We start from the raw sequence: 25,177 nt of genomic DNA on the forward strand, positions 1-25,177 counted from the left end.
TGTCCCCAGCGCCCAGACACAAGCTTCCTTACAGGACAGGCCTGGAACAGCCTGCTGGAAGACGGTGAGCCACAGATGCCGCAGCTGAGTGCAGCAAAGAGGGGGCCTGGTATAGCCTGGGTCTCAGATGCTAGGCTGCACTGGAGACTTCTCACTGCAGACACCAGCGAGGGTCCCTCGAGCAGAAATCTATGTAGGCAGGCATGATGCACGGGGCGTTTTGCCTACCAAGTGGCCCACGGAGACGCGGGCTTCAAAGTAGTGCCCGCAGGCTGGCGGCTCTGGGGTCCGCCTCGCCTACAGACAGCTTTTGCGGGCCTGCCTTTCTGCTTTGCGCGTTTGCTCTAACCAAAATAGCTGTCAGTTCAAGCAAGGGATTTCACGCAAAAAATCAGATTTCTTACTTTCTTTTAAACACAAGATCAAGCCTGTGCATGTAATCCATGCAGTGGTACAGTCTGAGGCTTCAGACGGGGTCTGTGTTATCTATTCGGGCTGCCACGGTCCCCACCCGCCTGCTCCAGGCATTTGCGTCCTGATGGCCCCTCAAGGTATTTGGGGGATCTTCGCATTGAACACCGAGGTATGAAGATGCCATCCTTGGACTGGTTAAGAGCATGTACTGGGGAGGACAGCAGATGTGGCTGCAGACGTGGCAGACGTGGTTCTGCCTCTGGCTGGCTGGGTGACCCCAGGCAAGGTACTTCCTCTCCTAAATCGTAGTTTCACTGTGGGAAAAGCGAGGACATTGATGACAGTGGCTTCTAATTGCCGGAGGATTCATACACGAGAAATGCATTGTGGCAATCCCCATCATGGAGCCTGCCTCCGCCGTGGAGGTGAGCCCTGTTCTCACCCCTGTCCTGGAGAGGAGGGCCTTGGGACTGAAGGAACAAAGGGACCTGTTCAAGATCTCTGAGCTCATGAGGGACAAAGTCTGGATTCAAATACGAGCAGTGTGTCTCCTGCATCCAGCGTCATCACCGCTACCTGGAACATTCCAGACGCTGCACTCCTGAGACCAGTTGCATCCACCAGCAAAATCATCCCTCCAGACGGGCTTTTATCAATCTGTGCACACACCTCTATCCATGCACATCATAAGTGCTTGGTCATGCCCTGGCCTCTTCTGCTAGGCTGGGAGCAACTGGGAGCAACTCATGATACTCTTCTCTGCACGGCCAGAGCCTGGCACCCCGCCGTACCCTATCACCTGTTTGCCTAATGCATAATAAATCAGCTTAATGAATAAGTAAGCGCCTGAGAAATCAATCAAATCAGCTATTGGGCCTGGAGTAGATAAAAACAAAGCAAAATTAATAAAACAGCTCACTGACAACCTTTTTTGACATTTCTGAAAATCTCTCTTGCATCATTTTGGATTTCAGAGCATTACTCAAAGGGCCCCCCACTTGGGAATGGAGCACTCGAAGTCATGTGATAAATGCAAAGAAAACAAACCACTTCCCCTGCCCCCACCGGCACCTCCCCAACTCCAAGGCTCAATTCTACCGCGAGCAAAATGAACCCAGGGTTCTTTGGTGAAGATTCACAGTAAATGATTACTTAGCCCACAGAGAAACGTCTGTCTGCAAGACTGTGTTAGTTATTATCCTATCATAATAAAATAGATTATGCTATAGTAATGAATACGACCGTAATGGCTTGCTGGCAGTTTAATCAATGTATTCCTCAACTGCAATTGAGCAAAAATAGGTAACAGAGGATCATTTGATCTACATTTTTATTAATTTGGTGCCATTTGTCTTCCGGTTATTTTAATGATCTTTCATTATGGAAAATGGGGAGACTCCTTCGGAAAAAATAAAAAAGTAGAGTTATCTTGCTCGGTTTTTTTTTCCTCGCCTTGTTTTAGTGTGGAAAATAGCTCATTCCAATTCAATCTGGGAATGGAGATTCCTGACGCCTAATTAAATGCAGTTCTGGATTTCAGAAAGAAAAACTCCGTGATCCCTGACAAACCAGACAAAGCTGTTCAAGTCATACGTAAGACTCAGTGTGTTGAAAGGGGCCTGAAGTCTGCAGAGGCAACTTCCCATCATCAAAGTGCTTGGATTTTTTCTTCTTTTTTTGAGGACCTACTGTGTGCTAAGCACAGTTCAGAATGCACTGCAGACTTTTTCCTCAGTCCTCCCACCGATCCTGTAAAGGGAGGTCCAGTGGTCTCATTTACAAATGGGGCTCACAGAGTTCACTGACCTGCGCAAGGTCACATAGCTCGAATGTGGCAGCAACGGGCTCTCAACTCTGAGGACCCCATCCTAGTGCCTCAGTTCTTTTCCAGCTTGCAACGATGGGCTCAGTCATGGTAGGAATTCCGCATTCAGGATACTGGGTAGGGAGTTATGACAAATGTTTTCTTCACAGTTCCTGGATTCTCTCTTGATTGTAAGGCTTCAGGGCTGAAAACATGTCTGCTTAATGCCTCCATGTGTTTCTAGAACATCCCATGTGTTGGTAAACTTGCACCTTGCACCTTGAGTGTCCTCCAAGTAAATTTTTGTCAAACCTGTGCTACCATCCCTGTGTATTTTTTTGAAAGATTTTATTTATTTATTTGAGAGAGAGAGAGCAAACAGAAGTCGGGGGGGGGGAAGGGCAGAGGGAGAAGGACACGCAGGCTCCCCATTGAGCTGGGAGCCTGATGCGGGACAGCCTCATAATTGAGAATGACCTGTATTTTTAACCTTAAACATCATCCTCAATTATTTTACCAGAGGCTGTATAATGGGGAGGAATGGGGGGTAACAAAGTCATTAAGAGGTGGGTGACATTCTAAGAGAAGACTGGGGGGCACATTGGTTGATGGGATTTCATTTCTCTTCTTCTTGGGAATTCTGGAAGCTTGTCCCCACTGAACTGGAATTGGTTCCCTGTCAGCTCTCAACTGCCATAATTAGACTGGAAACACAGAGCCCACAGGGACTGGGGTTAGGGGGTAACCTAATGAACAAGGAGGGCCTGGGGTGAGACCTGACTGAGCGGGAGGGGCCGTGAAGGAAGGCAAGAATCCATGTCCCATGTCCCATCAGAAGAAGGTCACTTCTCTCAGCAATGGACAAACATTGCTACGTGAGGCACTGTAGGTTTAGGGTTGCCAGATTTTTAATTTCAAGGGAAGCTGGAAATGTGTAAAGTGAAATGAGGATCTCCAATCTTTAATTCTTAGCAACTTGGTCACAAAATTTAAACATCTGAGCCCAAGCCTGCCAGTTTGCCAGCTAGTCCCGAGGGTAAGAGTAGAAGTCAGGGTTTGTAGAGCCTAAATGCCTCTCTCGCTTCCCAGCCTCACTGCCTACCCAGAAGCCAAGAAGATGCCAGGGCTGTTCATTAGAGGGACAGACTGGTGTTACCAGCTGAAAGAGAGGAGAGAAAAAGGCAGGCTGGATTTGGTTGAGGGTGGAGGGCTGAAAAGTCCCTGTGGATCCAAGAAGCTAGTGGGACGTCCGAGTGGTAATGTCTGTTGTATTAGCTCCCTGGTGCCCACTCTAACAACCGAGCGCCTTATACAATAGAAATATATTGTCTCACAGTGCTGGAGGCTGAAAATCAAGATCAGAATGTCACTAAGGTTGATCCCCTCGGAGGGCTGTGAGAAGGAATCTATTCCATGCCCCTCTGCTTGCTGTTCCTTGGCTTAAAGATGCATCACTCCAAACTCTACCTTCATGCTCTGTGGAAGGCTCCCTGGGTTGAGGATTCTGAAACTCTGGGAAGAGATGCTGTCAGGGATTCAGCAGGATTTAACTTACTGTTCAATGCACAAAGAGAAACGAAAACCACCTTCTGGTGAATGCCACTCCAGGATTTAAAACATTAAAGATCCAAGCATGTGTAATGTTGTTTGGGGAGACACTTGCTGCTTTTCAAATGTAATTGTCCACTGGTAGGAATAATGGTACTCAATTGACAATCACCTGCTATTATTATCACTATTATTATTACTTGGAGGAGCTCCAGACTCAGATCTGTGCTTTTCAGTTGTTTCTCCCCCTGTCCTCAGTCCGGAAAGAAGCTCAGATGCATTAGAGAAAATGTTCATTTTTCTCCCCCAAATAGAATGTTCCTGCCACACCAGTCAGTGCGTCTTGTAGCAGTTCCCGCTTCCCCTCCCCATGCTCGTGCACGGGATGTGTCTTGGCTGAAGATATGGGTGGAATCTGAGGTTCAAGACCGGTGCCCTTTGTCCTGACAGGCGGCGAATTAGTTTTCCAGGACCTTTCTCGTGGCTTCAGGAAGTGCACATGTAATTAAAAAGAGCCTGTGCTGGGTTTCAGATTAGTTGTGAAGTGTGCCTATGGCAAAAGGTCTCTTCCTTCCTGAGAGACGCAGAGGTGTAATTAGAAGCCGGAGACAGTAATCATCAGCATTTCTTCCCAGCATTTAAAAATGATGATCCGATATTCATGTGGGCCCAGTTCTACTTCCTGTGAGACCACAGCAGTGTCAGATGCTGTGTGCCGTGTGTTGGCAGAATTCAGGGGCTCCTCTGGGGTCACTTGGGTGACACCGTGTGTTTAGCCTGTTCCAAGCAAGTTACAGCTGGTGGTGCAAGTGAAAGGCATGGATGAGCTAGAGAGCCTTTGTCCTTATTTCCAGGTCAGTATTAACACACTCCAGGGGGGAGGCCAGCTCTATACCCCTCTGAAGGTCACTGTTGATTCATCAATAAACATTTGTTGAGCATCTGCTGTATGTCAGGCATCCCACCTTCACGCAGCCTCCTTCCAGCGAGTGGAGATGCATCTAGGAACGAGGCTGGAGGGTTTTTCTAATGAGGTGAAATCAGAGCTTTTTTCCTCTGACCTTTCCAGCCAGCCAGCCCATCCCTGAAAGTCGACCGAAACCCCGCAGAAACAAGTTTCAGTCATCCCTTGTTACAGCTGTAATTTACTCCCATTTAATCCATTCTGAAGGCGGTGGGGGATTTCTGCAGTCTTGGAACAGACACCGGACAGAGGCAGCGGGAGCAGATTCTGTCCTAGAACAGGGCTTGGTCAGCTGTTTTTCTGTAAAGGGACAGACTGTATAGTTTCGGCTTTGGGGGCCCTGCAGCCCACTCTGGTGCAACTACCGTGCTCTGTCCTTGAGCTTGGAAAGTGGCCTGGACGATACAGACATGAATGGGCCTGGCCATGGCTGCTGGAGAGCAGGCTGCCAGCCCATCTGAACTCACTCCTGTCTCAGAGAAACTAGGCGACTCGTCTTGGAGAAATTGGGCATGCGTCCCGTGAGACCATTGGAGTTGATGAAAAAAAAAATTCTAAATTCCTTTTCACGGCCTAAGACGCCGTGCGTGAGCAGACTTCTGCCCCCCTCCTTGCCTTCATGGCCTACTGTGCCCCGCTGCTGAGTAACCTTCTGCCACCCCTTCTTCCCTTCTCTTAGTCTGCGAGGGCTTCACCAGTTCAGGGTGTCCGCATGGCCGGTTTTTCTGCTCCTATGTATGTATTTACTTATTAAAGGTTTTATTTATTTATTTGACAGAGAGACAGTGAGTGAGCACACAAGCAGGGGGAGCAGCAGACAGTGGGAGAGGGAGAAGCAGGCTCCCCACTGAGCGGCGAGCACGAGGCGGGGCTCAATCCCAGGACCCTGAGCTCATGACCTGAGCTGAAGGCAGAGGCCACCCAGGCGCCGCATTTTTTTTCTGTTTTAAAAGCTCTACCAGAACTGGACTCTAACTCAATCAAAAAACAAGACAGTCTCATTCCCATCAGCTTTCGCCAAACAGCCGAGGAGTTTGCCTTGTCCTATTAACCTTCACCACACTGAGATGGGGGTGGGGGTCACCGGCTCCACTTTCCTGACGCAGTAGATGCTCCACTCCCGTTGCTTATACCGACACCACTCAGTCTAACAAACAACCCAGGCATTTTCCCTGGTCCCCCTCAGCCTGCATCTCTACGGTCAGTCGACTGCCAAATTCTGCCAAGATGTGCCTCTTGAATTATTCCGAAATCTCGGAATCGTTCTCTGTCCTAAGTTCTTACCTGGATTATCACAAAATCATGTGTACTGGATTTTGCCTGCAGACTTCAACTTCTCCAATCCAACCATCTCTATGTCCGTCCGTCCGTCTGTCCATCTAAACCGTTCATCTCCTCAGCCACTCACTCATACACCCGCCCCTTTTCTTCTTCCGTCCGCCCTCCCACCCAAGCGTCTGTCCGTCCATCCATCCATCCTGGGCAGCCACTTTGTGCTTGGCGGGCTAAGTACTGAAAAATAAAAACAGAACCCCCTTTCCAGGATATTTTGGTCTATTTAGGAAAAGAGCTGCTAAATAACTCATCACCCAGAGTCACAAACTGGACTAATGGCCAGAGAGGAGAAGTTTCCCTTAAGAAGTCACCACTGGATTTAAGCTCCAAAGAAGGATGTGAGCTTGCCACGAGAGTCATGAGAACAAGGGTGTGGACAGAGAGACCAGATATGGGGCAGCCTTAGGCGCTAGCCTGCTTTCTCTAGGTGTGCCTGAGGCTGGGGGTCCCTGGTGCAATGAGCTGTGGGGGAAAGACAGGTGACAATGACAGACAAGGCTGTTGAGAGAGGTGAGGTGGGTCCCAGGGGGCCCCAAAGACCGCTGTGAGGGAGTCGAGTCACTCTAGGTACAGTGGGTAGACCCTGGTGGGTTTTCAGCGAATGGCTCAAAGTCTAGATGATGAGGAATGTTCTGGATGCAGAGAGTTACCTGGCAGGCGAGGCAGGGTGCGGCAGAGACGACATGAGAAATGAGCTAAGAACACAGTCTCCATCCCCATGAGAGATGTGAGGAACCTGGCCAGGGAGGTCATGGAGGAGACAGACAAAAAGGAACCTGGGATATTCTCACTGCTGGGGGAGTTGGGAAAATGGGAAAAAGACCAAGCCTGAGCCAGTCGGCCGCATGAGCTCCTCTGAAGGGAATCCTAATCTGAGTGACATTTAAGAACGAATGACCACGCATTCTGAACACACCAGGTACTTAACAGTATGAGCTTTCTAGGCAGCATCTCAAGACTTAGGAGATAGAGACTATCACTAAGCCCATTCTAGAGATGGGATGAATGAGGCACAAGGAGGCGTCAACAGCACACCCAAGGTTCTATAGCTAGCATCTGGCAGCACCAAGATTTGACTCCAATACCCCAAGGATTAGAACCCTGAGTCCTTGACCTTCATCTAGGCAGTAGGATTTCTGCAATGCTCAATTTCACAGGGATCAAGTGAGTCAGAGAGCCCCGATGCAAACGCTCCCCTTAACCCCCACCCAGAAAGGAACTTCATAGGATTCCAGCTGCATAACTAAAGTCAGGAGGCTGAGCTCCACTGATCTGTTGCAGTCTTTACTGCTCTACAAATGCATTATTAATCAGCCACTGGGGTCCTCCCCATAGAGCCTTTTAAATTATAGTCAAATTCCTTGATAGCATTCTGTGCACCTTAATAGTGCATTTCCTGTGTTCACAGCAATAAACAAGAGGAGGGAGGGAGGCCTGGATAACCAGGTTAATTGCCCTTTGAGGTCTAGGCTGAGAAAGCAGTGGCAAGATTGCCTCCAGATTCTCTGGGTCCCTGGCTGCAAGACGACCGAAGTCTGGAAACAATCATCACTGTCAGGCCAGCACCAGGAGCACGGATCATGGCTCCTTCAAGCCTGGCCTGGCTGCTGTGGCCTCCTGGTGCCTCCAGGTCACCTTGTCAGGAGCCCCCTGCCTGGGAGTTTTCACTCTGAGTAGGGGAAACGGAGGCTGTGTGTGGCTTGGACCAATGGGCCACCTGAGGGGACTGGCTGCTTCTTTGAGAGGCTCTTAACCAACTTCCAGATTATGACATGGGGGTGTGGTGGGTAACGAGGCAGGTATATATCTTGCCTTCTGTGGTTCTTTTCCCCAATCGACCACAGCAGCCAGAGAGCTCCCTCTGAAACAGGAATCAGCAAACTTTGCTCCTTGGGTCAAATCCAGCCCATTTGTAAGTAACGTTGTATGAGAGCATAGTCATTCACATGTATCTACATATTGTTTGCATACTGAGGTGAGTAGGTTAAGACAGAGACCCTAATAATATGTCCTACAAAGCCCAAGATACTTACTGTCTGGCTTTTTTTTTTTTTTTTCAAAGATTTTATTTATTTATTTGACAGAGAGAGAGAGAGATCACAAGTAGGCAAAGAGGCAGGCAGAGGAGGGGTGGGAAGCAGGCTCCCCGCTGAGCAGAGAGCCCGATGCGGGGCTCCATCCCAGGACCCTGAGATCACGACCTGAGCCAAAGGCAGAGGCTTAACCCACTGAGCCACCCAGGCATTCACTGTCTGGCCTTTTATGGTAAGTCTGCTAAACCCCATTATTACAAAGTCTAAATCAGATCATGCCACCATTCCTGTTCAGTGGCCATCAATGGCTCCCAATACCCTACAATGAAGGTAACTACCTTATCTAGGCCTCAAGCCCCCTTTCAGTGGGACCCTGACTTGTGCAGACAATCTAATGTCCTGCACTCTGCAATTTGGCTGTGTGCAGACCTTGAAGGAATCATCTAGCCTCACTCAGACTTGGGATCCTTGTCTATAAAATGGGGCGAGAAAGCCCACTTTGGTGGGTTAGCATGAGGCTCACGATGGAATGGCTATTTGCAGAAGAGCTGTTGTGTGTTTTTTTTTTTTTTTTTAATTACGGTAAAATAGGTTTAACACAAAATTTACCATCTTAACTGTTTTTAAGTGTATGGTTCAGTAGTGTTAAACACATTCATGCTGTTGTGCAACCCATGTCTAATACTCTTTTAATCTTATAAAACTCAAACTCTACCCATTACACAGAAGCTTCCCATTCTCCCTCACCCCGGCCCCTGAGGGCCCCAGTCTAGTCTACGCATCTGACCATTCTAGGTGTCTCATGTAAGTGGAATCATACAGTATTTGTCTTTCTGTCATTGGCCTATGTCACTTGGCATAACGGCCTCCAGGTTCACCCATGTTATAGTGTGTGCCAGAATTCCCTTCCTTTTTAAGGCTGAATAAATATTACATTGCAGGGATAGACCATATTTGCTTATCTAATCTCCCGTTGATGGACACCTGTGATGCTTTCACTTCTTGGCTCTTGTGAATAACACTGCTGAGAACATGGAGGTACAAATACCTCCTTGGGGTCTGCTTTCTATTTTTTTTTGGGGGGGGAGGTATTTATCCAGAATAGAAAAGCTAACTCTTCCTGAGAACTTTCCAGAACCAGCTTCTGTGTTAACACCTCACATGACCTCCTTCTGTGCTCATAAGAACCGTACAATGTCGGAACTATACTGTCGTGAAGGCGACCGTCATTCATCACCCACACTGGGAAACTCCTGAGATGAGGAAGAGCGCTGCTCCTAATGATATGGGGGACAAGACTCAGAAATCGGGCCAGTCCTGGGCAAACTGGGATGTCAATCATTGTCCCCACTATACAGATGAAGAATGCTACACACACAGGTGGAGAGACCGGCTCAAGGTCACCCAGCTGGCGAGTGGCCAGCCAGAATTCAATCCCAAGTGGACGGACTAAAGCTATCACTATAGAGCACAGCTCCACATGTGGCACACCTGGCCCGGCAGCAGGTGGAGACCAAGAGGTGGTGTCTAATGGTTATTAGCTCTTCAGGCCGGGAAGAAGGACTTTCGGGCACTGGGATCATCAGGGCTCAGAAAGACACAGGGGCGTGGCGGACACGTTCCATGCCCAAAAGCGAGACTGGGGACGCGGCACGCCCATGCTAAATACGAACTGGCCACATGGAGGAGATAAAGGGACACACAGAGGCAGATGACCCCGTCTCAGATGACAGCAGCCTGTCTCAACTGAGACACTCCCCATTTGGGACTGGAAAATTACCGTGGGGCCTGTTCTGTGGGATGCTTGGCAGCACCCCTGGTCTCTACCTGCTAGATGCCAGCAGCCTCGCTGTGCTATTTATGACAACCCGTGTCTACAGCCATGGCCAAATGTCTCCCGCGAAGGACCATAATCATCCCCATTGGGAACCAACGCCCTGGAAGAAAGGGCAGAACTGGGGGGCAGGGGGTGTTCTCCAGGTCGATGCTTCTCGAGGTGTGGTTCTAGAGCAGCAGCAGCTGTTAGGCAAGTTCCGGGAGCCAGCCTCGACTGGTTCAGCATCTCTGGGGGCGGGTCTGGGAGTCTCTGTTTTAAGGAGCTCGAGTGAGTGAACCACTATCCTTGGGGACGGAAAAGTCCTGCTAAGGGTCTCAGAAGCTTAAGAACTAGACTTGTTACTACTCTGAAATGTGACAAGGGCGCCTGGGAAGGACGCAGTTCCCTATAGGAGAACGAAGATGTTCTGGAAGCTTCTAACATTCTCGTTGTGATGAAGACAGGATAGAACACACCACTGTAACTGGTACAGCATTTTTGCAGGATAGTTTGATGTATCTATCAAAATTTAAAGCAGACCAGCCTTTCAACCTACCAGCTGCATTTCTCAGGATGCTCCCAGCAGCCAGCCTCAACTTGGGACCCCATGAGAATTAAAATTAAGCTCCAATGTCCTTGAGGCATCCATCTTTAGCAGCAAATGTGCTTTTCCCCAGTGCAGCCAGAATGATACTAATTATGCACCATTTGGGGGGAGAACGGAGAAAACAGCCCTACAACCTAGTAAAAATGTGGTCAATGTTCTTTAAAAAAAATGTGGTCAATGTCAATGTCCACTCAGGGGAATGGCCAAACCATGGCACAGTTATCCTCCAGAGGAACAGCCAGCCATCACAAAGAACCATATTGGCAATAAAAGGGAATGGAAAAATAAATATACTGTGGAAAAAAAGGAATTACATAGGTCTCTGTCTCCAGACAGGGATACAGGTCTCATGTAGATACCTGTTCAAATTAGAAAACAGGTTCCAAGGGCACCTGGGTGGCACAGTCGGTTAAAGCATCTAACTCTTGCTGTCGCCTCAGGTCTGATCTCAGGGTCATGAGATCGAGCCCCAGGTCAGGCTCCATGCTCCGTGTGAAGTCTGCCCGAGTTTCAATCTCTCTCTCCCTACCCTCGCCGCCCTGCCGTCTCCCACTTACAATCTTTCCCTTCCCAATTAATAATCTTTTTTTAAAAAGATTTTATTTATTTATTTGACAGACAGGGATCACAAGTAGGCGGAGAGGCAAGCAGAGAGAGAGGAGGAAGCAGGTTCCCCGCTGAGCAGAGAGCTTGATGCAGGGCTTAATCTCAGGACCCTGGGTTCATGACCTGAGCAGAAGGCAGAGGCTTTAACCCACTGAGCCACCCAGGCACGCCCTGCCCAATAATAAATCTTTAAAAAAAAAAAAAAAAGTTCCAGAACCACACATCAGTTTCATACAATTTTTGAGCCTTTCCAGACCAAACCAGATCCTTTATTTTTACAGGTTCTAGCTTGACGCATTAGTTTCTTATAATTTCTGCCCTCCCCCCACAGCACAAAACCAACTCTAGTTCTGTATCTGTTGAATTTACAGATTTCAACGAGGGGTGCCTGGGTCACTCGGTTAGCATCTGCCTTTGGGTCAGGTCATGATCTCAGGGTGCTAGGATCGAGCCCCTCATAGGCTCAGCGGGGAGTCTGCTTCTCCCTCTCCCTCAGCCCCAAAACCCCACTCGTGCTGCACCCCCCTTTCAAATAAAATAAATAAATTAACCTTTAAAGATCTCAATGAAAACAAATACGTGCCTGCGGTTACTCCTCAGAGAGGGCCTGGTCAAGTTCAATTTTCCCTTTCTCTGCAATGTTTTCCTGTTTTTGAAATAATGAGAATGCGTATCGTCCCACCTGAATAATTAAAGAAATTATAACGAGCATGCTTTCTGCATTATTTGAGCGAGCTTTAACAATCAAACAAACAAAAAAATAAATAAAGAAAGAAAAAATTCTGCTTTCCCTCCCACCGCCCTGTCTTCTGGCCACCCCTCCCTGCGCCGGCTGCTGGGAACAGTGCGAGCGACAGGCTGCTGGCAGCCTCCCAGGTACGCAGGACAGGTTTCTCGCTCTAACCACGCCATGCTCAGAGGTGAGCTATCAATTTGCGCTTTGTGGCTTATCCTTGCTTCTGATTTAGGGCAACATAAACCCTCCTCAAAATTTCCAAGAATAAATTAGTTTACTAATTTCGGCATTAAGAGTTCATCAAAGTGAGTGCCGCTCCCTAATCAATCACCGTATTTCCATGTTTATCTCCTATTCAATTTTTACACAGGGTTCTATACACATCAATTTGCCTGATGCTCTTCCTACATATGTTTTAAATTACTTTATCATTGTATAAATTTCACAGCCATTAAAAGGCTCTAATACCAGAATGGCTGACATGGTGTTAAAAATTGGATTCAATTCCACGGGGTAATAAATTGTGACCTAAATCCAATCTCTCATGGGTGACTGAAGGATACAATGAAAAATTATTGCTTTGTCATTTTTATACTAACACAAATATACTATGGGCAACCAGGAAGCGGCAGAGAAAGAGCAAACGATCAGTGCTAACTATTTTTCACCCAGGAAGGCTGCATGGGCAAGTCCTGAGGGTCTCGGATGGGATCCACCCCACCAGAAGCAGGGGTGCTGGCCGACTGCGTGGACCACTTTGCAACAGATGGATGGAGCTTGGGGGGTGAGCTGAACGACTCAGGCCTTCCTTCAGCCACAGGGCAGCGGCTGCTACAGGCAGCGAAGCAGCACAGTGTTTGCCTCTGGAACGCAGTAAAACTCTGAGCTCAGAGGCTGGCCCTGCCACTGAGGAAATGGGAGATTTGGGGCAGGTTTCCTCCCTCTCTGTGCGTCAATTTCCTGGACGACAGAGCTATTACGAGAACAAATGATTTAATGCGGCTAAAATGCCTAGGATAGTCCCTGGCATTTAGCAATCCCTAGGTAAAGGTTAAGCATTATTATTGAAGAACAGATTCTTATACAGAGACCTCAGTGCCCTGTTCTTTTTGGCTGCAGGGAAGGAGAGTAATGAACAGGGAGAGAAAGGTGTTAACATTTCCGCCGCCTTTCCCTTTATCTCTGGAGAAACAGGATCAGTCATACTACACATTCGGATGGCACAGGTACTAAACGCGCCACAGAGCAGAGAGGCGGAAACATGGGTTTTGAAGTCAGGCAGAATTGAATTTGAGCTCAGGGTTTGCTGCTTCTAAGTGAGACCCTGCGCAAGCCAATGGACCTCTCCAGGCCTCGATCTTCTCAGGTGTGAAGTGGGCAGAAGGAACACACTTTTCCCCAGGGCTGTGCGGGAGATTCAATACCATGCATGGACACGGCTTGGCTGTGTGCCTGGTGCTCAGGACGTGCCCAAGACACGCGAGCGCTCACGTCCCAGGGTCTGTGCATGGACTTGAGAGCCAGCAGGGGACACACACGGACGAGACTTGGCTTTGTGGCTAAGTGGCAGCGACAGGATTCCAGTGCAACATGACCCATGCTCCAACGGGGAGTGGGTAAGGTGACTGGGGGAGCACAGAGTCTGGGCACCTCATGGAGAGTTGGGGAGGGAACCGCAGAGAATTTCCAGAAGAAAGTGATATTTAAAGAAACCCCTTACTCTTAACTGCCAAATACTTTGAGGCAGCAGAAAAAGCAAGCTGGTTTTTGTTGTCTGTGTAAAAAGGGGGCACTAGCCTAGATACAAGTTTCATTCCTGGGCCCCTCAAAAAGCCATGGGCTCTCTCTTTCTGCATTAGGTCTATGCTTCCCGGCACCAAGTGGCTGACGCGTAGCCAGCTACACCCAAAGGAACAGGCTCCCCAAGGCCAAAAGACTGTCCTCTGAATCACTATTCTCTACCTCATCCCAGAGCAGTTTCTGGACAAGATACTCAAAGAAGCTGAGAAAAGCATCATAAAATGACCTGCTGTGGAAGCCAGTCCACCCTGCCCACCCACCCTGGAAGCTTCCAGAAGCTGAATAATCTGCTGCTGATTTGTAACAGGTGCTTGCTTGGTAAGAACTCCTGGCTGAACCGAGGGAATCACTCATCTGAAAGTCAGTATTTTACTCAGAAATCTGAGGTTGAGGGGGTGGCGATCTAACAACCCACTGTCCAGGTAAGAAGTGAGGCTGACAGAGGGCAGGTGGCTTGTGAGCGGATTTTATAGCTGATGCACTGGTAAAAGGAGTTACCTTTCAAACCTGTCAAGGCCAGTCTGGTTCAGATCCTTTCCCTAATCCTGCCTGAGTTGGTGATGGTGAAACAGCCCAGGGCACAGGGCCTGCACAAGCCTATCACTGCTGGGGGAATGGAAGATTCCCCCCGTCCCCCCATGGTTTGGATGTTAGGACAAATAAGTGTGCCACAGGAGGTGAGGTCCCCAAGTGTGTGCCACCGGAGTCCAGGGCTGAGAACTTGTGTCAGTCGCCAAAGGCAGAAGGAACACAGTTCTCTGGAGGGAAGATATAGGACCTTCCCTCACTCCTGGCTCTCCGGAGACCTCAACACGGTCCTGAGAGGTACGCCTCTGTTCCATTCTTCTCACGCAAGGTAAAAAGACAGGAATCATCTCACCCAGATGTTTTGGGAATTAAAATCTGGCTGCTTGTCCTCAGAGCTTCCCTGGCAGTATCGTCAGTGCTTCATCCTCCCTATACCTCTCCCTGCCTCAGGGCCTTTGCACACAAGGCACCCTAGGCCTGGAATGTTCTCCCTCCAGCCTTTCCCCTAGTTAACTCCTCCCACTCTTCCTCTCTCAGCACCACTAACAGGCTGGCAGGTGTGTCTGCAGAAGTGGTGGTCTCTGGTGCAATTCTGTGTTTATTTTTGTGATCCCGGGATTCCTGGATCTACCCTCCCAACTTAACAGACTATAGGCTCTATGAGGACAGGGATTCTGTCTCTTTTGCCTTTCAAAGGCATCCCCCAAATCTACTGCCCAGCATAGACACTGGATGCCTGATGAATAACTGTTGAATGAATGAATGAATGAACTCAGTATATCCAAGAAACTAGAAACCATCCCATTTGAGGGTAGCTCACCCTCTTCTCTTGTTCTTCCATAATGAGACCGCAGCCATCTCTGCCTACCTTTCGTCCTTTGCTTTCTACAGGTCATTCAGAGACAGCCCCTCGGGCTCCCCTGCTTGGTCCCCTCTGCATGCATACGGCAGTCGCCACTATCCTGTGTCTTTCTGTTCTTTGCCTGACCCTCCACTCAGGACTGTAAGCTCCATAAGGTAGAACCGTGTCTCTTGCTCACTACGTCCCACTGTCTGGCACCAGGCTCAGTGAGGGGCAGCCTCTCGACACAGATTTGTTGAGTAAGTGAAGTGAATGAAATATAGTCAAGGATGCTAAGGGGAAAGATGATGTTCACGTTCAGGACACGTTTCCAAGGGCATCCAAGGGGTCCTCCTAAGTTCTCCCTGAGGTGCAAGAAAGCAGGAGGATGTAGTACCCCAGGTTCATTCCCTCCCATGAGTAAAAGATACTTCCTGTTTGAGTAGCATGGTGTCCGGCGCTAGGCGACTCCACGACTCCACCCCAGCTTATCGAAAGCGGAACCCGAATTCTTAGCAATCCCACATTGCCTGCAACAGTCCCGGTGCCGGAGTCCGGCCCGCTCGTCTCCGCTGTCTGTGCTAAGGGGCAGGCGGGCATCTAGGAACACCCTCACTGGTCCAATGTCCAGGCTCTGCCCTGCCGCCCACAATCTCAGGACAGTTGCTGCTGTCCCCAGCCTCCCTCCAGCCTCCCACAAAACGGAAGCCAAGTAGCCAGGCTCTCCGTGGAGCCGCCTGAATCAGTGGTCCGCGAATGCGGGTTACAAACACACTTCCCATCCCCTAGGCTGTAGATGTCACTGTGAGTGCACGAGAAGGGGGAAAAATACTCCTCTAACCACGGTCCCCTCGTCTCCAACACGCGCTTTCAGGGGCTGTGTGTGCAGCCTCTTTCCGCACCTCAAACCTTTCAGCTTTGCTTTGAGGCCCGGCAGTTAGGGAACAAACACACCCTAATGACAAGTTTAAAGTGACTGGCAGGACTGTACAGCTGGCAGAATGTTCCTGGGGGAAGGGGAGGGGGTGGAGAAGGAGGTGGGAGGGCGGCGAAGGGGGCATTTATGCTATTTCCCATAACTACATATTTAGCTTTCTAAAAAGCCTTGTGGGTGGCAGCGGCTTGCTTTATGATTCCAAGGCTGGGAGGGGGCACGAACGCCGTAGTGCTTGAGAAGGACAAGGCCATGTGGAAGCGGCCTGTTGGGACTCACCTCTCAAGGGGGGGGCCTCGAGCGACTGCGGACTACAGCCACCTGGCACACACTGGGAGCTTCAGAAATGTCTGCGGATGATCAGACTTGAGTGGTCACTGGGCACAAAGTGATGGTCACCACCATCTGGCCCGAAGGCCAATCCCAATAGCTTCTGTCTGCTAGCTAATCCTCCCTCTGGGACCCCGGTAAGAACTCCTCCACAACCACCCGCTTTCAACTCCTTCCTTAAAGCTGAATCAGATCAGAAGTGAGCTTAAAAACCTCCATAGAGTTTTCCACAGTACCTGTACCATTTTGCATCCCCACCAACAGGGCACAAATGTCCCATTTTCTCCACATCCTGGCTGACACCTGTTGTCTTTTGTTTTGGGTAACGGCCCTCCAAAAGTGTGTGGGGTGAGATCTCACTGAGCATTTATCCCAGGAGCTGAATGAGGGTCTCGAAGAGATACGAGCACTCCCACATTCACTGAGCTTTATTCACAACAGCCAAGATGGCCAAAATGTCCACATATGGATGAAGGGACTAAAGATGGTGGTATGTACTCACAAGGGAATCCTAGTCAGTCTTTAAAAGGAAGGAAATCCTGCCATGTGCAGCAGCGTGGGTGAAGCCAGAGGACACTACGCTGTGAACTAAGCCACTCACAGAAGACGCACAGAATAATTTCCCATATATGAGGCACCTAAAATAATCAAACTCATAGAAACAGGTAGAATGGTGGTTGCCTACGCTTGGGAGGACGGGAAATGAGGTTTGACGAGTGTCAAGTGTCAGTTGAGTGAGATTAATAAATTCTAGAAATACGCTGTACAATATTGTGTTTATACATAGCACAACTGCGTTGTATCCTTAATTTGTTAAGAGGCTAGATCTCATGTTAAGTGTTCTTATCTCAACAAAGTAAGATAAAAAGTCTCTTAAAGTAGCACAAAGTTAAAAAAAAAAAGGGGGGGGGGGGATCAGATCATGTTGGAACTGTTCGGTCTCGGGCACCCGGCCCGCTCAGTTGGTTACGCATCCCAGGGTCCTGGGATCGAGCCCCGCGGCAGGCTTCCTGCTCAGTGGGGAGTCTGCTTCTCCCTCTCCCTCTGCTCCTTCCCCTGCTTATGTGCACTCTCTCAAATAAATTCTTCAAAAAAAAGAAAAGAAAAGAACTGTTCAGTACCTCCAGTGGCTTCCATGTCACTTAAAACAGCATGAGAATACCCCAGGTCTGACCCCTTCTCCCTCTGTTCTCATCACACCCTCCGTCCTAGCCACACTGGCCTGGCTGCTTCTGGAACATGCCAGGCCCTTTGCTAGGACTGCTCTTCTTCCCCATGGTGTTGCCCTCCCCAGCTTCTCAGAAAGCCTCTGTCGTCACCTACCTGAACTGGCCACTCCCCTGTTCTCTTGCTCTGCCTCGTCTTCAGAGCTCTTATCACACCACCAGGGGCCCTAGACCTACTGGCTCTCTTGTTAGCTCCGGCCTCTCCTACTGGGGCAGAAGCTCCATGAGGGTAGAGCTATCCTGCTGCACGCCTCCTAGAATCACCGTCCATCTTATGTCAAAGGACCCAATGTCCCGAGCTGCACGGGGTAGAGACTCCATGGGAACAAGACGTTCTCCGTGTTTGCGCATTGCTATATCGTCCTAGAAAAAGATCAGCCACCTCCAGCCCGTGGCTGCCTGTTTTGGTGTGGCCTTCAAGGGAAGAAGAGTTTTCACATTTTTAAATGGAAGAAAATCAAAAGAATACCATTTTAGGACATGTGAGAATTACGTGAAGTCCACATTTTGGTGACCGTAAACCAGGTTGTAGGGAACACCACCGTGCTGCTCATGTATTCCTATACTGACGCTTCCAGTGTCAAGTTGTGACAGAGACCATACGCCCTGCAAAGTCTCCTATTTATTCTCTGGCCATTTAAGGAAAACACGTGCAGAGCCATAGCTTTGGACACTGCCTACTGGGTGGCCAATGAGTGGGTCTACAGCCACCCGTTTCAGCACCCTGAGAAAACCAAGAAACACCTTTGGGATGAGGTTTGCCCAATCCCAGCAAACTACCGCTGAAAGCCCTCCTTTCTACTGGACTTCATGCCTTCCTCAGCAGGAAGGGTCTGACCGGCTCCTCCGCAAACCTGGCCTTCTGGAAAGCGAGTCAGCCCCGGCCATTTAGCCAAGCTGTGCCTGGATCCACTAGACTTTGCCACACCGCTTCCCCCTTAGTGCAGTGCTTTTTAGCTTTTCAAAGCTTCTCCCTCATTTTCTCATCAGGAGAAAGCCTGGGAGGAATCAGGGTCTCTGACTCCTGGGTGGGGAGGTGGGGAAACTGAGGCACACACCCCAGGGCACGGAGACTACTCTAGCTGACATCCATGCCTGAACAGTCCCTCCAGGCTGGGCCGCAGCCGCGCTTCCTGGAAGCCAGCTCCTCACGCTGGGGAGTCACTGCACTGCCCCCAGTGTGCAGTGATGGACGGGAGACAGCCCTCCCACAGCTGGAAACACCATCTGCCTCTCTCTCTGGAGCGGGCAGCCAGAGACCTCGGTCCAGAAACCCAAGTATCCATAGCCTCTGGCCTCCTGCAAAGGCTCACGGGTAAACACTGTTGTCACATCCCAGAACAGCTGCCCTTCTATCGGAAAACCCCCTTCAGTCCATCTCCAGCCCTAAGACTTGAGCCGGCTTCCCCGGTCACGTGCAAAGGCTTGTAGCCCTGCAGCCGGTCGGCTGACTCAAAGGAACTACCCCCTGCCTGTCGCCCGGGAGAACCACTGTGTGTCACCCAGCTGCTCAGGCCTGAGTTCCCGGTCAGGTGGCAGCCACCCCTCCTCCCAGCCGACCGCTTTCTCTTAACTTCTCACATTGCTCCCCACTCATTCTCCACCTAAAAATGAAGGCTGCAGACATGCAGGCCGCTACACAGCATGAGTCCACTGGCCCCCCCCGACACAGCAGAGGGTGAACTGCAGGAGGGATGGGGGGGGTTGGGGGTGCCCCAGGGGGGCCTTTCTTGGGACATTTTCACTCAAGATGGAGGAAGGTGACGAAGCTTCCAGATATGTAATTGTTCCCGTTGTAACGAGGCATTAAAAGCTGTATGACCAGCATCTGGCACCAGAATGCCGGTTACAGGCAGAACGGTCTTTATCAAGGAAGGCATCCATCAGGAAAGCTACCTCTGCCCTTGGCCAGGGTTAGCACCATCCCTGTGGCCAGGGCTTCTCGGGGAGACACGGTCCAAGAAGACTTCCCCGAGGAGGCGGCCAGACAAGGTGGGGTGCAATGGGGGGTGCAGGTAACAGCAGTGGGGGGGCCTTGAAAGAGCAGGAGCCAATGCCTGAGCCACTCGGGGGCCACGTCTGAGGGATGGAGCAAGAGAGATGCGGCCATGGAACAGAAAATCACCATCAAGGAGGCCTTCCATTCTCTCCTCTTCTCAATGCCTCCTTGGCTGATAACACCACCGATGCCAACAGCCCAACATCCCCTTCACTCTACCTCCCCTCCACACCAAGCATTTGATACTCATGTCCCCACTATGGCCAGCAATCCTAGAAGGAAAGGTAGGAGAATCTGTGTCCATTTCACAGATGAGGAAGTTGAGGCAATGGGAGGTTAGAGTGACACACCTAGTGAAGTCACAACCAGGATTCAAAACCCAGTGCCTGGAGAAAAACTCTTTTTTCCAGCCCAGGCCACCCTTGGCATTCCGTCTGACATGGCTGTGTCTCTGTGAAATAGTAGGCAGTCCAGCCGAAGTGACAGAGGAGGTGTGACTGAGGAGCCCGAGGAAGGGACAGGAAGCCCAGGCAATTGTGGGGGGTGTGGTGGGGACGGGGCTGCCTGGTTGAGGAAGAGGGGAGGTCACGGGATGGTCTGGTGGCTGCAGTGAGCTCAGGGGCCCTGTGTGAGATTACAAATAACCCTGAGGCCAGGGCTGAGAGTGGATGGGGGTAGAGCCCTCAATGTTCCTCACTCTTGGTGGCCATCAATGGGGGGGGTATAGAGACCCCTCCTTTCCTTGCAAAAATGGGTCACCCTTCCCGCTGTTTTCTCCAGGAGTTGAGTGAAGTAGGCAAGTCACAAAGGCAGGGGACATCTCTATAGGGAGCAACCCGGTTCCTGGGGTTCTAGACTCTTCTTCCTTGAGAGGAGGGGAAGGATGGGTGTGAGTGCAGGGGTGAGTGCAGGGAGCAGGAGCCCTTCACGAAGGTCACCGTTCAAACGCTAGTTCCTTCCCCCTGGACGGTTCCGGCTGCCCACCGTTCTATCCAACTTCCGGCATCCTGCTGGCTGCAGTCTGGGTGATGGGGCGTTCGACATGGTGACAAAGCCAGCGCGTGCAAATGCGTGTATTTACACACATATTACATCTCCCTCCCCTCCCACCTCCATCTCCTCATTTAGCAGGAAATAAAAGGACCACAGGGCTGAAGCTCAAATCCCTCCTAAGTGGAGGGAAATCCGGGTGTCATGGTTTCCAGAAAGGGAATACAATCTCCGTATGGGGTGTAATTACATCTTAGCTTTCTGCAGAAGAATAGTTTATGGCTTAAATGCTATTAATTGTAAGCCGTTTTGTTCCACGGGAAGTTGTTCATTGATAACTACCCAATTAGGGTTATTTTGCAATTAGTCTATTCACAGTAAATTTATTGCAAAAGGGGAGGCTGTCGTGCAGCAAATTAAGGCAGTGCCGGGCTGGGTGTGCAATGGCTCTTAAATGCCAATCTTATTAACCAGCTCAGAGGTCCCGGGAGGGTGTGCCATCTTGGCGGACGTGGGTGAGTCCACGGGGAAAGCCCGAGCAAACTCACGCTGCATGACCATGCCGGGGTGGGGGGGGGGGGGGTGGTTTCAGCACGACCAGGCGGAGCGTGGGGGCCCCTGGCCTCTACGGGTGATGCCAGCCCTCCTGATTGTTTATCACCCTCCTCCCTTCTCCTTGCAAGGATACAGAGGACAGAAGAACACAGCGTGCGGGCTGCAGGACCTCCCTGAGGTCTGATCATTGGAACTCAAGGGACACCTTCTGTCACCTGAGGAGGGGAAGGCCATGGGTAGGGAGGCAGGCCCTGGGACAGATCAGCCCTGCTGTCCACTAGCCATGGCCCTCTCAGCCTCCAAGGCCTCAACGATGCAATGGGTTGCTAACAGACCTACCTCCTGGGGCTGGTGTGAGGCTTTGATGCGCTCTAAGGTGAAAACTGTGTTATATTGACTGTTACGTGGGTTCGGTATCCATCGGGGGGGGGGGGGGTAGGGCCCATCGGCCAAATCCCAGCACCGCCTGCTTTAGTCAAATGAGTACTAGTGGAAGATAACCGAGTGCATGGTGTATGTGTTGTCCATGACTCCTTCTTGCTCTAATGGCGGTGTGGGTGGCCGGTGTAGACACTGTACGGCTCACAAAGCCTCATTTATTTGTTCTCCGACCTTTGCAGGAGGAGAATTGTGACCCCTGGTATATAAAGAGTGCCCAATATTACTTTCACGGAAGGGCATTCAACTCAGGCCCCCGATACTCCTCTGCCAAGCCAGGTTCTGGAAACTTCTTCCTCTACTCACTTATCCCTTTACTTCATCAGCCAAGTCCCATCAAGAATAGAAATGTGAACCGCATGGACAGCTTGGACTCGGGTTGAAATGTGAGGGAGAAACAAACCCTTTCTTTTTACGTCTTTCCTTTTAAAAGACAATATAGTCCCGATACATGTTTACTGCCACAAACCCAACAAGTATGGACTGACAGTGAGTGAAAAGCTGAAGGTGTCTGTACCCTTCGTGATGGGAAACAAGTGAGGGCTTTCCTGGGTGTCCTTCCATAGCACTTACACGGCCGCTCCCTACCTAACTCAAATCCTAAAATTCTGAAAAAAAAAACCCAAAACCAAAAAAAACCAAAAAACTGGGCCAACCTCACAGGGCGGCGGATAGGCTGAGCTGATCGAAGGCACGGTGCCTCGTGCAATGCCTGGCGCGTAACCGCCTCATAAGGCACACCAGCAAAGCAGGTGCACGACCCAGCCAACGGCACGTCAGACACAGAGATACACGAGTAACACCTCACCTGTGCAAATGTCCCCTCCACCTTCGGAGGGCCCCTCCGCTGAGCTTACGAACGCCGCTATTAGAGCTCGGACCTCTCTCTGCACCACAGAGCAAGGAATGCCATTCGCCACTGGCCGTCAGCCCACAGAAGGGCGCCCAGCACAGGACAGGACGTGGGGACAGACAGACGGTGGGGAGGAGAGAGGGAGAAAGGAAGAATGGAAGGGAGGAAGGAATTTTCACCGGAGGAAAAACAGGAAGGTGGTTTTTTTAGAGCCTCCGAAGTCAACGCAACCAATTTGAAACTTTTCAAATCATGTTCAATTACAATAAATTTGTGTCGATTTTAATCCTGATATTCCGCTGAGATAGAGAACGAACGCTAATTGATACAATCACCTCAGATTCCTCACCAGCCCTGATTTCCTGTTATTTTATCAGCTGCCATCGAGGCAACTGGTTCAAGCTGGAACAAAAGGTCAGGTGATTTTGCAAAGGTTTTCTCACACACAACTTCAGAATTCAGACAGTACCAGAAGGAAAAAAATTCTCGTGTGCTGATCGGGGGTTTGGAAAATAGGGAGCAGGATGGGACTGGCAGAAGAAAGAATCGGAACCGGGGCTGGAACTCACCTTCCAGGGGGCAGAATCGTGTCACCTTCTTGGGCATCAGCAGCCCTAGCTTGTGGCGACAGTAGGTCTCCCCGATCTCCTGGCGGCAGTGTTTGGACTTGGAGCGGGACAGTGCGGAGATGGCCTCTTTGCCCGAGATGTCGCACTTGGGCGGCTGGTCTTGCTTGAGCTCAGGGGAGCTGCCCCCGCTTTTCCTGGCGTGGGGCTGTCCTGGGGCATCCTTCCCGCGGCTACTGTTCACCGTGGCTTTCTCCCCAGGAGGCAGCACCTCGTTGGTGCCTTTGCCTGGGAACGAATGTCCCTTCCCCTTCTCCTCCTGCTCCAGCTTCCTTTTCAAAAGCTCCTTCTGTCTACTCGGGGCCTTCTTTGCCAACTCAGGCTGGTGCTTTTGCTTTTGAGTTCTGGGTGCGAAGTTGCTGTTGTCCACATTCTCAAAGTCTTTGGGGACTGAGTTCTCGTTGTTGCTGTCTGTCCGCACTTTCTCTTTCGGACGGTGAGAAAAGTAGCCATCCTGGAGAAGATGGGGAGGAACACAGAAGAGCAACATCACTGAGTGGTCATGCTAAGTAGCTTGGCCCTTGCAGAGCGGAGCACAGAGTTTTGGAGGTCTGTGTCCCGGTTTCAAGCCATACCTTTGCTACAAGCTTAACTTCAAAGTAGAGTTTTCTGTCTGAACCTCAATTTCCCCATCTGGAAATTAAGAGCAGTTCCAACCAGAAACTACTAAGGCTTTGAAAACTCTCAAGTGCTCTATGATTCTCAATGCTTTGCTACTAACTACACCTTCAAGTAAGTTTCTTTTGAGTGTCTCTGCCTTTGGATTATGGACATTTTGCTGCAGCTTCCTGTTTAAATTCTAGCAGAGAGTTCCGCGATGGTTCATTTAAGGGCTAGAAATGCCATAATAAAATTATAAGGGAAGAAAATATCGGTGGGACATCACATTCTACTGCCTTTAGGACACGCTCGCAGTTCTATGCCCGTAAGAGAAATCAGACTGAGCCAGACTTAATTCTGAGGAAGAGACATCTTAGCTGTTTTGGAGGGGAATGGACCCTTTGTGTTAAGTTCTTTACAGTGAATCCCAGGAAAGATGCAAGCTTGTGACACTCTGGTGTTTGGCCTCTGACTCCTTAAGTTTGTACCTGGGACAGAACTGATTAAGTCACCGGGGAGGGCAAGAGAAAGGTCAAGAGTCATTCTGGGGACAATGCATGGTATGGATCTTTCCCAGAAGGCAGGGGCCCCAACTCAGCTTCCCCAGGAATAGGAAGGGCCTGGCAGTTTTGAGCTGAGAGCAAACGTACCATTCGACTAATACCCCATATCATTTCCAAAATATGTTGCTGCTGCTTTGAGCCCATTACCAATACCTTTACCTGAAAGAGTATCCACTGCTCCAAAGCTAGCCCCAAAGGGGACCGCTAAAGTTACAGAGAATGCTAATTGGCTCCACAAATCTACCCTGTTGCTATAGAAACACAATGGCCATGGGTAGCAATTTGAGGGAAGACCTCCCCTTTGGTTCTTTTAAATGTGTCTGTTAACACTTCCCAGGGAAGAGGACGGTGGGACAGAACCACGGAGACAGGACTGGTGCCCGGCAGTGGCTCACAGGGCAGCTGGCATGCCCTAGGGCCCATACTCTAGCAGCTCAGCCAACTGTGGCCCCCGGGGGCGAAATCCTGTACATCATCTGTTTTTGTCAATAAAGTTTTATTGAAAAACTGCCATACCTGTTCGGTTATGTACTGTCTGGCTGCTTTCCTACTACGATAGCAGGAACGAGCATGGCAATATTACCCATCTGGCCTGCCTAAATATTTCAGAAAAAGTATGCAGACAGCAGCTCTCTAGCATTAGGAATTTAGCAAGTTCCCATCCCCTGGTTTGGTCCAGCTGCCCCTGCCCCCAGGGCCCCCATCCGGCCCAGTAACGGTCGGGAGAACAAGCTGCACCTGGCCGCCCCCTTCTTGCCCTTGCTCCATCCCCCAAACATCAAGCACCCCGTCCCCCTACAGAGTGCAGGCCTGAAGAACTGAAAACGGACTCTTAAATCCTCATGGGCACTCTGTAAGTTGAACATGGCTCTCGTTCTTGTTTTGCACGTGAGGGACTATTTGCAACTGGCCCAGCTGGCTGGTGGTGAAGCTGGGATGTGGCCGTGCACCCATGGCCTGGGCAGCTAGTTCTACTCGCCACTTCCAAGAAGCTACAGATGCCCTCTGACACCCCCCGCCCCCATCACTCT

General features: G+C 50.2%; 1 protein-coding gene across 1 annotated transcript in view; it reads right to left on the reverse strand.

The window, feature by feature from the left end:
- The window catches only part of XYLT1 (xylosyltransferase 1), a 297,901-nt gene that overhangs the window by 105,464 nt on the left and 167,260 nt on the right, over window positions 1–25,177 (reverse strand). Inside the window, exon 3 of the mRNA XM_059415242.1 lies at window positions 22,927–23,437. Within this exon, the coding sequence (XP_059271225.1) occupies window positions 22,927–23,437 (511 nt within the window). The remainder of the gene's footprint in view (window positions 1–22,926; window positions 23,438–25,177) is intronic.

Source organism: Mustela nigripes, chromosome 11, assembly GCF_022355385.1.
Source record: "Mustela nigripes isolate SB6536 chromosome 11, MUSNIG.SB6536, whole genome shotgun sequence".
NCBI lineage: Eukaryota > Metazoa > Chordata > Mammalia > Carnivora > Mustelidae > Mustela > Mustela nigripes.